This window comes from Macaca mulatta, chromosome 13, assembly GCF_049350105.2.
Source record: "Macaca mulatta isolate MMU2019108-1 chromosome 13, T2T-MMU8v2.0, whole genome shotgun sequence".
NCBI classification, from domain to species: Eukaryota; Metazoa; Chordata; class Mammalia; order Primates; family Cercopithecidae; genus Macaca; species Macaca mulatta.
In genome coordinates, this window is record NC_133418.1 from 25,513,125 (window position 1) to 25,530,365 (window position 17,241).

A 17,241-nucleotide genomic window follows, 5' to 3' on the forward strand; every position below is an offset into this window, starting at 1 on the left:
TTTGCAAGTCTCTTAAATTTCTGGTTTAATAGAAGACAGTTGTATCCGCTTCTGCCTTAAAAATATTGCATTGTTGTTTTGATTTAACTACATAAAGAAGAAAATTTAGTCACATACAAATGTAGTTGGAAAAGGGAGGAATATTCTAGTAGCCTTTTCAAATAGTTGAGGCCATTCTTTTTTAATACTCTGCCAAAACAAGTGGAAGTTTTTTAAAGGTTAGTTGCAGTGTGGAATCAGAAAACATATCAATGAACATTTTATACTCTGAACACTAACATCCATTGGTCTGTCTTGCCTTTTACTCACGCATGATTTTATAACTTGGAAAATATTGACTGAGTTACACAGATCTTTTAAATATTGGCATATTTCCTTATGGAATATTTTTTAAAAATCAAATTTGTTGCTGTTAACCACTGATCTCGTCAGAAAAGTCTGTAAGTACTGGGAAGCTGTCAAGAGAAAATTGGCAGATGCAAGTTTTTTGTTTTGTTTTGTTTTGTTTTTTGTCTTTTAGAGACAGGGTCTTGCTCTGTTGCCCAGGCTGGAGTGCAGTGGTGTGATCCATAGCTCACAGTAGCCTCCAACTCCTGGGCTCAAGCAATCCTTCCACCTCAGCCTCCTAAGTAGCTAAGACTATAGGCGCTTGCCACCAAGCTCAGCTACTTTTTTTTATTTTTTGTAGAGATGGAGTTTTCTTATGTTGCCCAGGCTGATCTTGAGCTGCTGGGCTCAAGCTGTCCTCCTGCCTCAGCCTCCTGAAGTGCTGGAATTACAGGTGTGAGCCACCACGCCTGGCCCAAGTTTTCCAGTATTCTAGAATTCACCTGAAAATGTAAATTTTATCACAAATACTGTCAGATATGTTCTTTAAGGTCAAAAGTTCACTTTGTTCATTTTTTAGAAAGTGTCTACCAGATACCCAAGTCCTATAATCATGATTTTTCTCGGTTGACTTTTGAGTAAAATTGGAGCTCAATGAACAAAGCTGCTAGTTCAGCTCACAACTCAGTTCCAGAAGTGCTTTTCCTCAAGACATGCTTTAGCATGTGAAGAAAGGCTTGTTACATACTTCATAATTAGTCATGCAGAATAATGAAAAGATATGTACTCAGGGTCAAGATTTAATGAAATCAGCCTTTTTTATTGCTTCATCAAGAACATTCTTAAGTGCAACTGTCTCTGTTTTTTTCCTTTTACTTCAGGTGTATGACAGTGAAGAATACCATTGTATTCTTAGTTTGGTTCCTGAATTGTGCCAAGGCACCTGCAGTTTTAGTCAGCATTGCTTTTATACCTTCAGGGCAAATAACCCAGTGAAAAGGCAAATCACACCTTGCTTGAAAACTGTTTGCTATTTTGCACCCCTGAAAGAGTCCACAAACCATACTTTGAAAATTACTTATTTGGTTTATGATAGAAATATAAGAATATTTGTGAAATTATAAACATATTAGCAAGGAGAGAAGAATGTATTGTGAGCGTGAGTCATCTGTTATTCAGCAAGGTGTGTGCTGCTCAGCATCTAGAAGTTATGTTCAAAAGTTGAACATTTGTTCAGTTCAGATTTAGAAAAAAAAAAAGTTGGACAAAACACCACAAAAGGATCATCAAGGCCGGGCACGGTGGCTTACATCTGTAATCCCAGCACTTTGGGAAGCCAAGGCAGGTGGATTGCTTGAGCTCAGGAGATCAAGACCAGCCTGGGCAACATGGCGAAACCCCATCTCTACAAAACATACAAAATACAAAAAAAATTACAAAAATTAACTGAGTGTGGTGACATGCACCAGTAGTTCCAGCTACTCGGGAGGCTGAGGTGGGAGGATTGCTTGGGCCTGGGAGGCGGAGGTTGCAGTGGGTCAGATCACACCACTGCCCTCCAGCCTGGGTGACAGAGTGAGACCCTGTCTAAAAAAAAAAAAATCAAAAACTGCCATTTGAAATGCTGTGAATTGGATGCATAGAGTAATACTGCCTTCAAAATGCATCCAGTGCAGTGTTTTCTTAAAGTCCTTAACCTTCATAATAGTTAACTTTGTGAGAAGTAGTTAACTTCTTCTCTCAGAAACCCAGTGTGTTTGGTTGTAAAGGCTGGTGTAGGGAAGAGGGCCAGTTGTAGCAAGCAGAAAGAGCTGGCATGGATATATAGCAGGTGTCACCTCCAGGTAACAATAAATAGGTTCATGGCTTCCTGTGGGGACTCCTGTATTAGAATGTCAGTTCCTCCAAGCTTTCATCAAGAGTGGTATGAAAGTTGGGTGCAGTGGCACCTGCCTCCTGAGTAGTCGTCCCAGCTACTCAGGAGGCTGAGCCCAGTTGAGCCCAGGAGTTTGGGGCCAGCCTGGGCCACAAAGCACAACCCTGTCTTATGAAGAGGAAACAGATTCAACTCAGAAGACCAGAGAAGATGTATTCTCTGCAACTATCAAAGTTACTTATTAATCTGAGAAGCTGAAGGATAAAGGATTTGATAGACTGTATAACAATTTTTAAGTTATTGATAAAGGAATTGATTGTGGATCCCATGTACTTTTGCTGGAATAATAAAGCCACACAGGAACTTTTTAGACTGTGTGGTATTGTGGAGGAGGGCCTAGGATTCAGGAGCTTCAGTTTTAGTCATAATTCTTCCATTAACTTACTGTGTGAACTGGCTAAATTATTTAATCAGTAGAGCTTTAATTTCCTCCTCTGTAAGATTATAGGATTGGACTACATTTCTAAAGATAATCTAACTTCATGCATCAGGTACAGTCACATGCATGAAACACCCAAGTAAATTATCTGGAGAAATTTTTGAACTTTCGCTTTTACTACATTTAAGGATTCTTCTGAAAACAAAGAACAAATTCGCTAGGAATTACCATTAGGTACATACTTGCCTCCTGGCTTGCTCTGATGTTGTTCTTAACCTTTTCTGATCCAAAAGGCTTATAAAATAGTGTATTTTGTTGCTTTAGTGGGGTTTTGATTATGTCAATGAAAAAAATAAGCTCCTGGAAGATAAGGGAAATTGACAGTTCCATTAAGAACAGGATGTTTTACATTATATTTAGAATGAATTGTATGAATTGTGTACCTTGGGACACACATCTCATTTGCCATTATCTCCTGAAAAGTGTCTGGATACATAAGCTAAAACCGTTAGGGTGCATGTTTGTGTGTCTTAGAATAAATGATGCACCTAAAGTTCACTGTATTAGCTTTAACAGATATGCTTAGGTTCTAAGCATAATATTTTTGCCAGTTAATGGTAGCTAAGAACTTTTTAATTTCCAGAAGGACCACCTGACATGAAATCTGATTTGCTTTCCTCTAGTAATTTATATTCAGATTCAACCTTGGAACAAAGCACTAAGGAAATTTGTCTGTGGTTCCCCACTGATTGTCTTAAAATTTTGTAACACATGAGCATCATTTTTTCTTTAGGATCTCTGGGCTACATTTGGATCACTTCACCAAATCTAAGTAGATTGAACTATCTACTTCTTTATGTCTTGGAACTCCTTTTTAAATATGAAGACCTTCCTTATTGTTATTCAGAAAGCATATTGTTATTGTGTATATATAACTAATTTGTACTTAGATGAATACCTTTATCTTTTCTTTATTTAGAGATACCATATTTGTTTTCTGTTTTGGTTTTCTGTTAAAGATGCCCTTTTTTTCCTCTTAAGAAGAACAAACAACTCTAACGTCTAAACTTAGATAAGGTTTGGGGTTTTGCTTTATTTTGGGCATGTTTCTCCCCAAGGGACACCGCTTTTCTGTTTCAGACAGGTGCAGAAACAGACAGCTCTGATGCTGGTGCTCTCCAGCCTCCTCCCCCTCCCCACATCAGACTGCATGCATTCCACTAATATAAGGGCTTTGAAAAGTGGGACTGCCTTTGAAAAGGGTACAGCTTTACTGGTTACTGATTTGTTCAGAAAGAGTCTACTAGTAGACCCTTTTAAGTGTTTATTAAAAGAGGATCTGTAATCTCTTTTAAAGCCTCTCTTACTTATACTGAAAGCTGTCCAGGTTGTTTTGCAGTTTTTCATTTGTACGCAAACTAGCACATTTTGAGTCTGCGTCATCTAAGATGGCAGTTTATTTTGAAGCGTAGCTGTCAATCATGTAGCAAGCCAATATTTAAATAATTGCCTGGGTTAATTGCTTTTCTTTTAATTATAGAAATGAAACAGTGCTTTAATTTAATTTTGTTGTATTAATCCCTTAGCATGGCTGAAAGTAGTGCTGTGAACTAAGCTAATTTATCCCAGCATTGCACGTCACCAAAGGAGAAACTTATTTGGTCCTGTTTTTTTTTTTTTAATTTTTTTAGGAAATTGGCTCTTCATGTACATTGTTTATGTCGTGAATATATATTAATCTAGGTGAAGGCAGAGATAGTTACTAAAATCAGTGTTCTTTTATCATGACTGTGAGAAGTATGCTTAGTCTGGTAGTTTTCCTTGAGGCAGTTTGTTTTGTAGGTTGACTAAATTAGTGAAAAAAAGAATTAAACAGTTATCTACTTGGTATTTCTCTGCTCTTGAATACTAATTTACAGTTTTTGAAGATAATAAATACTAAATCATTGCAGAGTTTTTCTCAACATTTAAGCATATAGCATGTCACTTGGGATGCATTCTGACTAATACACGGATCTGCTGAACGATCTCATTACCCCTCCCTTTAGGGCATCATCATCTAATGGTGATACCCCTTCCCTTGTCTTTCAGGTACCATTCCTGGAGACCCTTTACTTTTATCAAACAGTCTTCCTTTTACTTTCCCCAATGTTTCCAGGGAGGTGTAAAAATATATGTTTCTGTAATACAATAATATTGAAGCATCTCTTTTTTTTAAGTCACAAATAGTCAATTCTGACGTCTAGTAATGTAGTCAGTTGCTCATTTTGGTTAATTAAGATTTACTGTTTATGTTCCATTCAAGTGTACCATTTTTGAAGAATTAAAATATACAAACATATATGTGTTAATTTTTCTTTAGCATTGATTGTCCTTATTGATTAATAAAGTTCTTTCAATCCATTAGAGTTTTTATGTTACAGTCAAAGAATTTTAGGCTTGGTAGAGCTTTCTGATAAAAACTGCAGCAGTTTGAGATATTTAATTTAATTCTACATTGAATTAATCTTTATTTGGTTTTGAGGCCTTGTTTTTAAACAGATGTGAATCTATGTTTGAGAAAGAAATAACTGACTTTGCATAATTAAGCTTTCTGTCTGCTTTCCCCTTTAATTTACTTCTGGAACAGGTATTCTCTAGAATTCAAAAAGCTTTTGTTATTTTTGAAATTTTGTATTAATGAATAATAGTTCTCTCCTGAAGTTTCCAATAGAGAATAAAATAAAGTTCATAATGAATTATAAGTAGTCACATGAGCTAGATTGAGTTTATATTTTTGCTTTTAACTAAGTATACATGTATATATATACATAAACACACACAAGTTACCTTAGAAGTTCAAAGTAAGCAGCCCTGGATCATAACTGTTGTTTGAGTAGCACTTTATAGTTTGTAAAGTGATATCTATTCTTACTTAGTCATTTACATAGCCCTGTGAAGTAAATATTCTTATTAACCCTAATTTTTTGGATGATAAAATTGGAGATCAAAACGGTTCAGAGATTTGTCTGATGTAGTAAAGCTGAGACTCAACCCTAGATCTTTGTACTTACGTCTTCCCTCTTTCCAAATTTAATGTTTTTTAAAATACCTTAATGCTTACCAATTTATTTGTGTTTTCTCTACTAATAATTCTTCATGTGCTTTATGGAGATTAATTACTCAGAGACATCCTGCGTAGGGCACACTTAGCACATAACTCAGCACATTTTGAGCACCTAAACTGCTTCTAGGACAATCCTAGTGGGATAGTCACAGGCACCAAAACTTAACACATCCAAAACTGAATTCAACATTGTTGGATTGCAGGAGGGAGGCATGCAGAATTGTGCACTGCCCAGGACAGATGTGATTCCTGCCTTCCTAGAACTTACAAGGTACTGTGTGGGGCCAGCTAGGGAGGCAAATATGAAATAATTATAGTGTAAATAATGCAATTGAGTGTGGTAACTGGCGCAAGGCAGGATAGAGCACAAAGAAAGACTCCAACAAGCTTAAGTGCTTACCTAGCCTGATGGTCAAAGAAGGCCTTTCTTGTATGATCAGGAGTTACTGAGGCAAGAGATGGGTAGAGAGGAAGGGGAGGATTGCTCTGGGAGAGGAAATAGCCTATCTCAAGGCCTTGAGGTGAGAGTTACCATGGCATTTTCAGGGAACTAAGAGAAGTTGAGGATGGCAACAGGAATGAGGGTTGAGAGAGAGTAGCCGAAATGAGCCCATTGAGGTAGGCCAGGCCAGGACCAGGTTATACAGGGTCTAGTAAGCTATGTTTGGCATTTCAGATTTTATCCTGAGCCATGAGAAACCATTGAAGGTTTAAGTGGAAGTGATCACTCTGACTGTAGAAAATGGACTGGAACAACAGCAGAAATTGGGAGACTATTTCTAGGCTCCCACGCTAGTTAAGGGACTGCATGGTAGTCATCCAGATGGGGATGATAGACTGGATGGTGACAGTGGAAATGAGTGAAGTAAAGTGATGGATTCAAAGGATGTTTAACAAGGAAGATCTTTATGAAGATACAAGAGCAAAGGAGGATGTAGTAGTAAATTAAGAACAGGTATAGAAAGGAAGAACATGCGTTTTCTAGATACGAGTTCGGAGAGACCATGAGAGCTCTCCAAGCAGAGATGCTAAAGAAGGCATTTGACTTTATGGGTCTTGTGCTGACAGAGGGAAAGTCTGGGCTGAAATTAAAATTAGAAACACTTGTGTCATGAGAACTGAGAAGATCAATCACCTTGAAAGAAAGTAGGGTGAGAAGACCTATGACCAAGTTTTAAAGTCCAACATTTTAAAATTGAGAGAGACTGATGAGTCAGAGAAAATTGAGGGAAAAAGTGTTTCAATGATAGATTTGTTTCAGTAGGATTTTAGGGATTATCCTGCTTTCCTTCAGATTTTCCCATCTGCTACTTGGTGTGAAGACTCTATGAATATTTATAAATACTTCCATAATTAGAGATAACTGGCTTATAATGCAGATGCCTCTTCAAACAACTCCTTGATTTGTTAGTCTTATTGAAAGTTTTCAGCAAAACAGAACATCAGAAAACCCTTTCCACTCTCAATTGGGGGAACTTGGAAAGCAGTGGGAAAAAGCAGGAAGCCTGTGGATGCCCAAAGTGTTAAAAGCATTAGTCAATGGTTGGAGACCAAAAAGGAATCCCTTTTAAGTTAGTCGTGGAGAGTGACTTTGAGAATCAAGTGAAATAAGAGAACGTGAGACATTCTGTAAAACAGTGAATTGTTCGTTTTTATCCGACGTCACATAGTGAATGAGTAGTAGAGTCAGGGACCCAGGGGATGGGGTTGGATGAGGTGCAGTCAGCTGCTCTGGTTGGTGTGGATACATCTTGATTTTGTATTTTGGATGTGTGCTGTTGCCCTACCACCTTGGTTTGCAAAACAACTAGTATGGCTAAGAAAGTAATTGTTCTAGATGGAGACTTCCAGATAATAAAAAAGTAAACAATTGAGCATTTTTAATGGCATAGTTTTCTTTTTCTTTTCTTTCTTTCTTTCTTTTTTTTTTTTTTTTTAACTTTAAGTTCCAGGATATAGCAGAACGTGCAGGTTTGTTACATAGGTATACATGTGCCATGGTGGTTTGCTGCACCGATCAACCCATCATCTAGGTTTTACACCCCACATGCATTAGGTGTTTGTCTTAATGCTTTTCCTCCCCTTAACCCCCAACCCCGACAGGCCTCAGTATGTGTTGTTTCCCATGTGATCTCATTGTGTCCATGTGATCTCATTGTTCAACAAGTGAGGATATTAATGGTGTATTCATGTATTTCACATCTAGACCCAATCTTAATGAGTTGTATCTTTTTATTTATTCCTTGGGATCATCGTTGTAAGCATGTTACTGTATTATCCTAGAAATGTTCCTTGGGGTTCTTAGGTGGGATAGTGATGTGTGCCCCTTTAATAAATATTCTAGGACAATTGGTATTTTACACGCTCTTTCTTCATGGCCTATGTTCATTCTTCCTTATCTCTACACTCGGTGCATCTGCATCTTGCCACACTTTTTCTTACCCTCTCTTCTCCTTTTTAAACCTTGTTGCTTCTTACCTTATACACAGAACTTAGCTTTTGTTAACTATCAGGGCACTAACTATCAGTGTGTTCCTTTCCCCTCTCTCCTGGTTAGCGAACACACCGGTCTCACTAAGTCTCCTGAACCCTTTTCAATTTTCAGTCTTATAGTGGGTGAGTTACTTCTGGATACAATTTTTGGGATTTGAGAGTGTTTAATGCCCGAGTCACTAATCAGAATGCTAGTGTGTGCAAATCTGGCTTCCAAAACCGAATGAGGGAAAGTTCTTTATAGAAAAATCCTAACTAGGCTGGGCGTGGTGGCTCACGCCTGTAATCTCAGCACTTTGGGAGGCTGAGGCAGGTGGATCACGAGGTCAGGAGATTGAGACCACCCTGGCTAACACAGTGAAACCCTGTTTCTACTAAAAATACAAAAAATTAGCCAGGCATAGTGGCGGGTGCCTGTAGTCCCAGCTACTCAGGAGGCTGAGGCAGGAGAATCGCTTGAACCCAGGAGGCGGAGGTTGCAGTGAGCTGAGATGGCGCCACTGCACTCCAGCCTGGGTGACAGAGCAAGACTCCATCTCAAAAAAAAAAAAAAAAAAAGCAAGAAAAAAGAAAAATCCTAACTAATAAATGCAGAAAGAATGATAAAATTAGAAATTGCTATTCTAGTTCTTTTGTTGAAATAGGCCATCAAGCAATACTAAAATGGTAAAAAGTTGATGGGACACTTTAAATGGAGGGATCAGACTGTCTCCCCCAAACTCAAGTGATTGATAGTAACATCATTAAAAGTGGGGCATGCAAACACTATATGCCTCCTAATATGGTATAGCACAGGGGCCAGCAAACTTTTCCTGTAAAGGGCCAGATGGTACTTATCTTAGGCTTTGGGAACCGTGTGGCCTTTAGTTGCAGCTAAAAGCAGTCATAGACAGATACATAAATGAATGAATGTGTGGCTGTGTTCCAATAAAACTTTACTTACAAAACAGGCATTAGGCTGGATTTGGCCCATGGGCTCTAGTTTGTAGACCCCTATTATAATAGGAAGTGCACAGCACCAGATATGAAGTCTTCTTGTCAAAATAATTGAATCTGCATCAGATCAAAGCTCCAAGTCTAATCATACTTTTCAGGAAATAAAGGAACAAGTTAAATGACATGTACAATCCTGACTGTGGGACATTCTATAGGACAGATAAGCTGGTTTCTCAAGTAAATCAGTGCATAACAAAGGGGGTGAAAGAAGCTCCTTTGTGGAGGGAAAAGAATCAGATGTAATATGTAGACTTGGAATTCCTCATCATAAAGTAGATCTTTGAGATAATAGGAGAAATTTTAAAATTTGATGATTTTACTCCAATAAACAAGTATAGAGTAGGTGAGTGGAGATAGATGGAACAGTTGGCAAAATGTTGATAATTGTTGAAACTGGATGGTAGATACATGGGAATTTATTAATCTCTCTACATTCTATATGCTTGAAATTTTTTATAACAAGTTAAAATAAAGTTGAATATACCCCAAAAAGTGTGTGAGTCAGTCAGGGAGAGGGGTTGGCTGCATAGAAAAATAGGGAAGAATCAAGTGGCAAACATTTTTTCTTATAGTTGGAGGAATTTTTGTTTTTTATTACTGGTAGTGCTCATTTTAGTAGTAGTACTTCCTTTATTTTCTCACATGAAATTCCTTCCTCCACTTTAAAACTAACGTTCTTATTTTCACATTTTAATTTCAGATGGAAGTCCCTGATTGCAAGTGCCACTGGTATTCATTGTACCACTTAGATTTTGTTAAGAAACAGAAACGGGATTACTTCACTAAACTGCTTTGTGATTACACAGATAGACTCTGGGAGTTTGCTAGCACCTTTTATTTTAAATTATAAACAGGGAAAAAACAAAGAAAATAAATACAAAAATTTAGACTTTTTAAAATGACTTAAGGGAGAAGCAAGTCACACAATGAGTTTGAGATGCAAAGCAGCGGATCAGAACAAATAGCTGCTTACATGAACAAATCAGTGGGATGTGAAAATGCATCACCGTAACCTACATTTTTTTCTACCGAGAGATTTGCAGCTGACTATCGGGTGACTCATTCCTATGCTTAGGGGGTGAGGTAATGCTATTGTGAAGGGTGATGTCATCTCTGTACCTGAACTGCATGCATATATTGCTTCTGTGGCTCTCAAGGAAAAGCTCCATCTGCTTTCACATATGCAGCCTGAAAGACTTGACAAGATTGGCACAAAGGTCAACAGCCATGTGTATGACTCATAAGCAACCAATTAGTGAAGAGCAGCTATGTAAAAGTGAACTTTTAAAATCATAATCCAGAAATATGACATGATGATTCATTATTGAATCATAATGCCTTGTTTGTGTTTTGCACTTATTGAGTTAATGCTGTTGAGCATTTAACTTTTAAAATAAGGCAGTTTTCTCAGTATGGTCAATCATACCAAGTCTTGGTTCTTTAAACTATATTTTTAATTGAAGATAAGGTTGGTTGGTCAGTCTGTTGGTTGATTGGTTGGTTTTACTTTTGGAGAGGGCAAAAATGGATTTTATTCCATATTGGTTTGGCAATTGATTTTTGCACTTAGGAGACATTGTATTCCCTGAGGACCCACTACTGCTTTAGAGGAAAAGAGGTTTTTAATGGAAGAGGAAATAAGTCAAAAGAAATGCTATCTGTTTACTGCAGACGCACTTACTCCTCTTCCTCTTTTAGTCATGCACACCTGCTTTCTCTGTTTATACTTTAACCTAATACTACTGTTGAGATGACCAATTAAAATATCTATTTTTAACTTTATTATCATTTGAATCTAGTGTTCTGGTAAATAAATCTAGAATATTTAACAAAATATGGAGGTAGATAACAGTAAATACTTGATTTTCTATCTGATAAGTAACTCAAAATAGAAGATCATCTAGGCTAAATACTACATATTGTTATTATAGGGTATGTGCATACTGTGACCTAAATTTGTTATAATGGCAACTTCAAGTTGGACATTCTACAAAAGATAAAAATAAAGGTTTTAATTTTTGAGAATAAAATTTGTTATCTATTATCAGGAAATAGAAGGAAACAAAGAATAAAACAGTTATGCTAAGACTCCAAGGTAATATTAGGTGAGGTATATACCAATGTCACTTGAGAACTTACTAAAAATCAAATGTTTTTTCAGTAAGAGTAACAGTTAGGAATCTTTAAGTATCTAGAATTATGGTAAACCTTCATTTAATGGTATGGTCTTGAGTTTCATTATAGAGCTCCTACAAGACTCTTGACTACCTTTCTTCTGTTTTTAAACTCTTGTTTGGAAATAATTTCAAACTACAGACAGTTGCACAATAAACGTGGTACCAAAAAAAACCAAAAACCCTTATATGCTCAGATTTTACCTACCCCAACCAGGTTGCCTGCTTTACATGCTCGCCCACGTCCTCTTACCCACTGTCACTCTTCTCCCCCATTCCCTCATACACACTTGTTTTTCTTGAAATATTTGAGGATAAGTTAAATATGCATCATGGCCCTTTACTCTTAAATACATCAGTGTATACTTCCTAATAGAGATATTCTCTTATGTAATTACAAAAGTTATAAGCGTTACCAATTTATGTTAATACAATGCCTTACCATCCATATTCGAGTTTTGTCAATTGACCTAATAATATCCTTTATAGCATCCTCTACCCCAAGTACAGCATCTAGTCTAGGGTCAGATATTGCATTCATTTGTCACGTTAGCCTCTTTTAATCTAGTTGTTTTTTTTTTCCCCCACAACCTTTCTTTGTCAGATATTGACATTTTTGAAGAATATGGTTTCTCTGTTATTTTATTTTTAAAATGGACTTTTCCTTACTTTGTGCTTGCCTGATGTTCAGGCTGTGCATTCTTGGCTGGAATACTACATAGGTGATGAAGTCTCAGGGCATCTAACTCTCATTGATGATTTTTACTTTGGTTATCCAATCAAGGTGTTATCTCCACTATATAATATATAACTTTTGTTTTTTAATTTCTTGTAACGATAAGTACTCTGTAAGGAGACATTCTAGACCATGTAGATATTCTGTTCTTCATCAAAGTTTCCACCTCAATTTAGCACCATTTCTGACTCTGGTATGACCCAGTCTCTACTGTGATGGTGGCAAAATGCTAATTTTTCCAACTCCAGCCCTTCCTTTTCCCTCATATATTATTTATTTTATCTGCTTGCTATTGGTGTGAACATGTGAATTTCTATTTTTAAAACTTCAGTACTTAACTATTTTGGTGCTTAATTGTCCCATATTTGACCAGTGGCATGCCCTCACCCTTTCCAAGCACATCCTTGTTTTTTGAAAGAATAAGATGGTAAAGGCTCATCTTGCATCTACACTGCCCCAGCCCTGGAATCTGCCATTTCTCTGAGGAGCCCTGGTTCCTTTTGGTGGAGAATGTAATTAGATAACACAATTTGGGCACCGGGTATGAGTGCACTACTTTTACAGCCACTGTGTAAACATAAATATAAACATTAGCTGACCTGGTATTTCTTGGAGGTTCAGTGAACAATTTTTGAGAATATCACAGTGTCTCAGATTATAGTTACAACAAAAAGGAAAGATAAAGGAATGATAGGATTTTTGTCAGCAAACTTACATTGCTAAAATTTTCTTAGATTTCAAAGCAAAAACATAGTGATGCTAGGTTGAAGGCCAGATAGGATTTCTCTCGACAAAGTTGGTACAGAAGGATGTTCCAGAAAGAAGAAATGACATTGACAATGACATAAATGAACAATATCAGTAACATTAAATGTTGTGTTTAAATAACCATGCCTGATTTCTACCCATTTGGGGAGAAGTAAAAGACAGGGATGAAAGGTTTATTTAAGGTCAGATTTAGAGGACTTTGAATGTCCTCTAAAGGATTTTGGATCTTTAGGATTTGGGGTCTTTATTAAGAAGATAATAGCTGTTGAAGATTTTTGAATAGTGTCATAACAAGCTTAACTCTGACTCAGAGAGATTAATCTGGAAGATACATAGAAGATTAAGGAAATTTGCAGTTAAGAACTGTAAAGAGGCTATTATAGTAGTTCAGGCAGGAGATAATAAGGATTTGAACTGGAAAATGAAAGAAAGAAGTGAATTAGAATAGTGGCTTTTAATCTATCTTCCAAAACCCCAGGTTTGGGGCAAAGTGGATGTGTGAGTTGAAGACCAAATGAGAACTCTCAGTTACTGTATGCGAGTTTTCAAGTAAGTATCCCTTTAAAGAAAGCAGTCTGCTGCTTAAAGAACAAAAAACTATGTAGAAAAATTTTGTTAACTCTTACTTCTCTCATATTCCTGTTTCCTAAAGTTTTGAGCCTGGATAATCAGGAAAATAGTTGTGTCATTAGTTGATGTAGATCAAATTATGAATTTTTTAAATGCCAAAGGTCAATGTCACAAAGACGTACTAAAACTCTTACTGAGGAGATAAGATATTCTTGGCCAGAAACCTTGGAATTATCCTGGACTCCTTTCTTTTGCTCATGCCATAAAGAGAATCAACCATGAAATCCTGTTGGCTTTACCTTTCAATTATATCCCAAACCTGACTATCTTAAACAGCTCAACTGCTTATCAACTAATCTCTTACCTTCCGCCTGCTCTCTCTGCCTCCACCCTTGCCTCTCAGCCTGTTCACTTTCCTTATGGTTTTTCAAACGTGATAGGTACACTTCCATCTAAGAACCTTTGCAAAACCTGGCCTGACCTGGTTAATTATCTCATGTTTAAGACTTTGCCCAAATGTTACTTTCTCAGTGGGGTCTACCCTAAGCTCTTTATTGATAATCCCCTCTCCACCCCATGCATATTTACCATTCTCCCTTTATCTTGTTCCATTTTTTTTTTTAACGGCATTTATCACCTAACATACCCCATGTAATTTACTTATTTATTAAGTTGTTTGTCTCATGACACCAGAGTTTAAGCTTCACAAAGGCAGTGATTTGTTTGTTTGGCTCACTGATCTATCCCAGCCATCAGAATGTGCCAGGCCATAGGTAGGCCCTTAATAAGCATTGTTAAAAGAAGGAAGGGCAACTGAGAACACAAAATCAGTAAGCTTACTTACCAGGCTTCTAGCTCATTGCAGATTTGAGAAAGCAAATAAAAGAAAGGATGGGATACTACTTGAATCAATATCTCTAAACTTGTGTTCCTTGGAGCTGAGTCTATGACAGTAATTGGCCTTGATAAAAATAGCCCTAGAAAATACTGCATATATTATCTATAGAAAATTATATTACACATTAACATACTAATGGCTATAAGAGCTCCTATAGTAACCTCTTCTTGAACTCACTTGATCATAAAACTCTCTTTTGGTAACTCAGCCTACCATTATGGGACCCTTTTGGCCCATGGTAAACTGAGTTTGAGAAAAACCTTACTAGAGTACTATGTGTAGGGCCTGGGAGTGATTGGCAGTTCCTTTAAATTACTTCTGGTTGATCGACTGCGCTGCTTCATGTGCTAGTCAGAAGGAGGCTGGAGTACATCAGAATCAAGACTCTAGCTCTTAATTACTATTATTCTTTTAAAGGTATGACGTTTTTATTTTTCTGGGAGAAATAAAAAAATAATAATTAATGTTACTGCTCTTTTAAAAAGTTAGCTTCTGTTTTAGGTATTTGGGAATAAGATGATTATTCCTTCCCTGGATGGAGCCCTCTTCCAGTGGGACCGAGACCGTGAGAGCATGGAAACAGTTCCTTTCACAGTTGAATCACTTCTCGAATCTTCTTATAAATTTGGAGATGATGTTGTTTTGGTTGGAGGAAAATCTCTCACTACATATGGACTCAGTGCATGTAGTGGAAAGGTAAGTGAAAATACTGAATTTACTTTGGGGAAATCAGAATAAATTAGGGTAGAAAAAGTAATTTATTAAATGACACTTATTACTAGTTGAGATTTATTGTAATTATTCCCTGAGGTTGTCATTTGTTTTAATAAGAGAACTGTGAGGTAGGAAGGGGAAACTAGTAACGGAATAAATGGCAGAGCCAGGAATAGAATAGCAGGAGGAAGAGAATTCATAAATATGGTCTACTGTGTCTCAGATGTTTTGTTTTTTTTTTTTTTTTTGGAGACAGAGTCTTACTCTGTTGCCCAGGCTGATCTCAGTTTATGGCAATCCCCACCTCCCACCCCATTTCACACCCCCTCAGGTTCAAGTGGGTTCAAGTGATTCTTGTGCCTCAGCCTCCTGAGTAGCTGGGATTACAGGCACGTGCCACCATGCCTGGCTAATTTTTGTATTTTTAGTAAAGACAGGGTTTTACCGTGTTGGCCAGGCTGGTCTCCAGCTTCTGGCCTTAAGTGATCTACCCACCTCAGCCTCCCAAAGTGCTGGGATTATAAGCAGGAGCCACCGCGCCCAGCCTCAGGTGCTTTTTTTTATACATTATTTTGCAATCCTCACAGTCTTCCTAAGTGTAATTTTTTTTTTTTTTTTTTTTACATTTTGACAGATGAAGAACCTTCTAAAGATTAATAGTAATCCTAATGATAAGAATAATTGACACTACTCATTTATAGGGTTTGATCCTATAATAAGGTGATCCAAGAAGAAAGTTTATACTCATTTTACAGATGAAGAAACTGAGACTTTAAAAGATTCAGAAACTTCCAGGGTCACATTTAACTTAGATCTATCTGACAACAAAGTCATGCTGTTAATAACCTAGACTTTCTCCAACATTAGCTCTTAGGATATAATCGTAATATAATCTGCTTCTAAGGTTGGGTCTTATAAATCCATTATCAAGAGTAACTAATTAAAAACATCCTTTCAACCAGGCACAGTGGCTCACACTTGTAATCCTACCACTTTGGGAGGCCAAGGTGGGTGGATCACTTGAGGCCAGGAGTTTGAGACCAGCCTGGCCAACATGGGAAACCCCATCTCTACTAAAAATAAAAAAAAATAGCTGGGGATGGTGGCACACGCACGCCTGCGGCCTGTAGTCCCAGCTACTCAGGAAGCTGAGGTATGAGAATCACTTGAACCTGGGAGGTGGAGGTTGCAGCGAACTGAGATCACACCACTGTACTACAACCTGTGCAACAGAGTGAGACATCATTAAAAATAATAATGACATAAATAGATAATAGACTCCATTAAAAAATAACAAAAATAAATAAGTAATTAGCCAGGCATGGTGGTGGGTGCCTGTGGTCCCAACTACTCGGGAGGCTGAGGCAGGAGACTGGCGTGAACCCGGGAGGTGGAGCTTGCAGTGAGCCGAGATTGCGCCACTGCACTCCAGCCTGGGCCACAGAGCAAGACTCCGTCTCAAAAAAATAAATAAATAAAAATAAATAAATAAATAAAAACATCCTTTCTAAAAAGGTAAAAAATAAAAATCTTTGTAACCCTTTAACACCTTGACATGTAAACGGTTTATATACAGACTTGGACTAAAATAAGGAAGAATAGAAACGTGGTCTTTTTACTCTTGAGTTTTTCAACTTTAACAATTCCTTATCTAAGTGTTAGGCCCATAGCACTTTCTTGCTCTTGCAGATGCTTTTCTGCCTTCTCCACCCACCTGCATCTGCATTGTATTGAGGAGGCCATGCCATCCTATCTGGCCGTTTTTTGAGCAAAGCACTTCAATCTCTGTTTACTTCGGTAGTCTCATCTGTAAACAACAGGATTGAACCCGATCACCTGGTTTTCTGATTTGATGTGCTGCTACATAATTCTGGTATTGTAGAAGGTATGCTTCTTTTCATGAGGATTTTAGTTTGGATCATATTAAGTCTTCCTTTTTTCTTTTAGTGAAAACTTGAGGGAGTTACTTTTGAATACAAAAAGCTCTCAGAAAAGTTTCAAATTTTTAAAAACCAAACACTTTTGTTATACGGAAACTCTAAGGTTGATTTTTTTTTTTAAACTCACCTGAAATTTTATTAATGATATTGTAGAAAAGCTATCACAAGTAGCTATCCATTTCTTCTTGTATATTCCATGGAAAT

General features: G+C 37.2%; 1 protein-coding gene across 3 annotated transcripts in view; it reads left to right on the forward strand.

The window, feature by feature from the left end:
• Positions 1-17,241, forward strand: part of EIF2AK3 (eukaryotic translation initiation factor 2 alpha kinase 3) — an 81,053-nt gene that overhangs the window by 20,832 nt on the left and 42,980 nt on the right. For all 3 annotated transcript variants that reach the window (XR_013402662.1, XM_001094493.5, XM_077959061.1), the window contains exon 3: positions 14,885-15,079. Coding sequence is in view for 2 of the 3 variants with exons in the window: in XM_001094493.5 (XP_001094493.4) it covers positions 14,885-15,079 (195 nt within the window). In the remaining variant the exon portion in view is untranslated. The remainder of the gene's footprint in view (positions 1-14,884; positions 15,080-17,241) is intronic.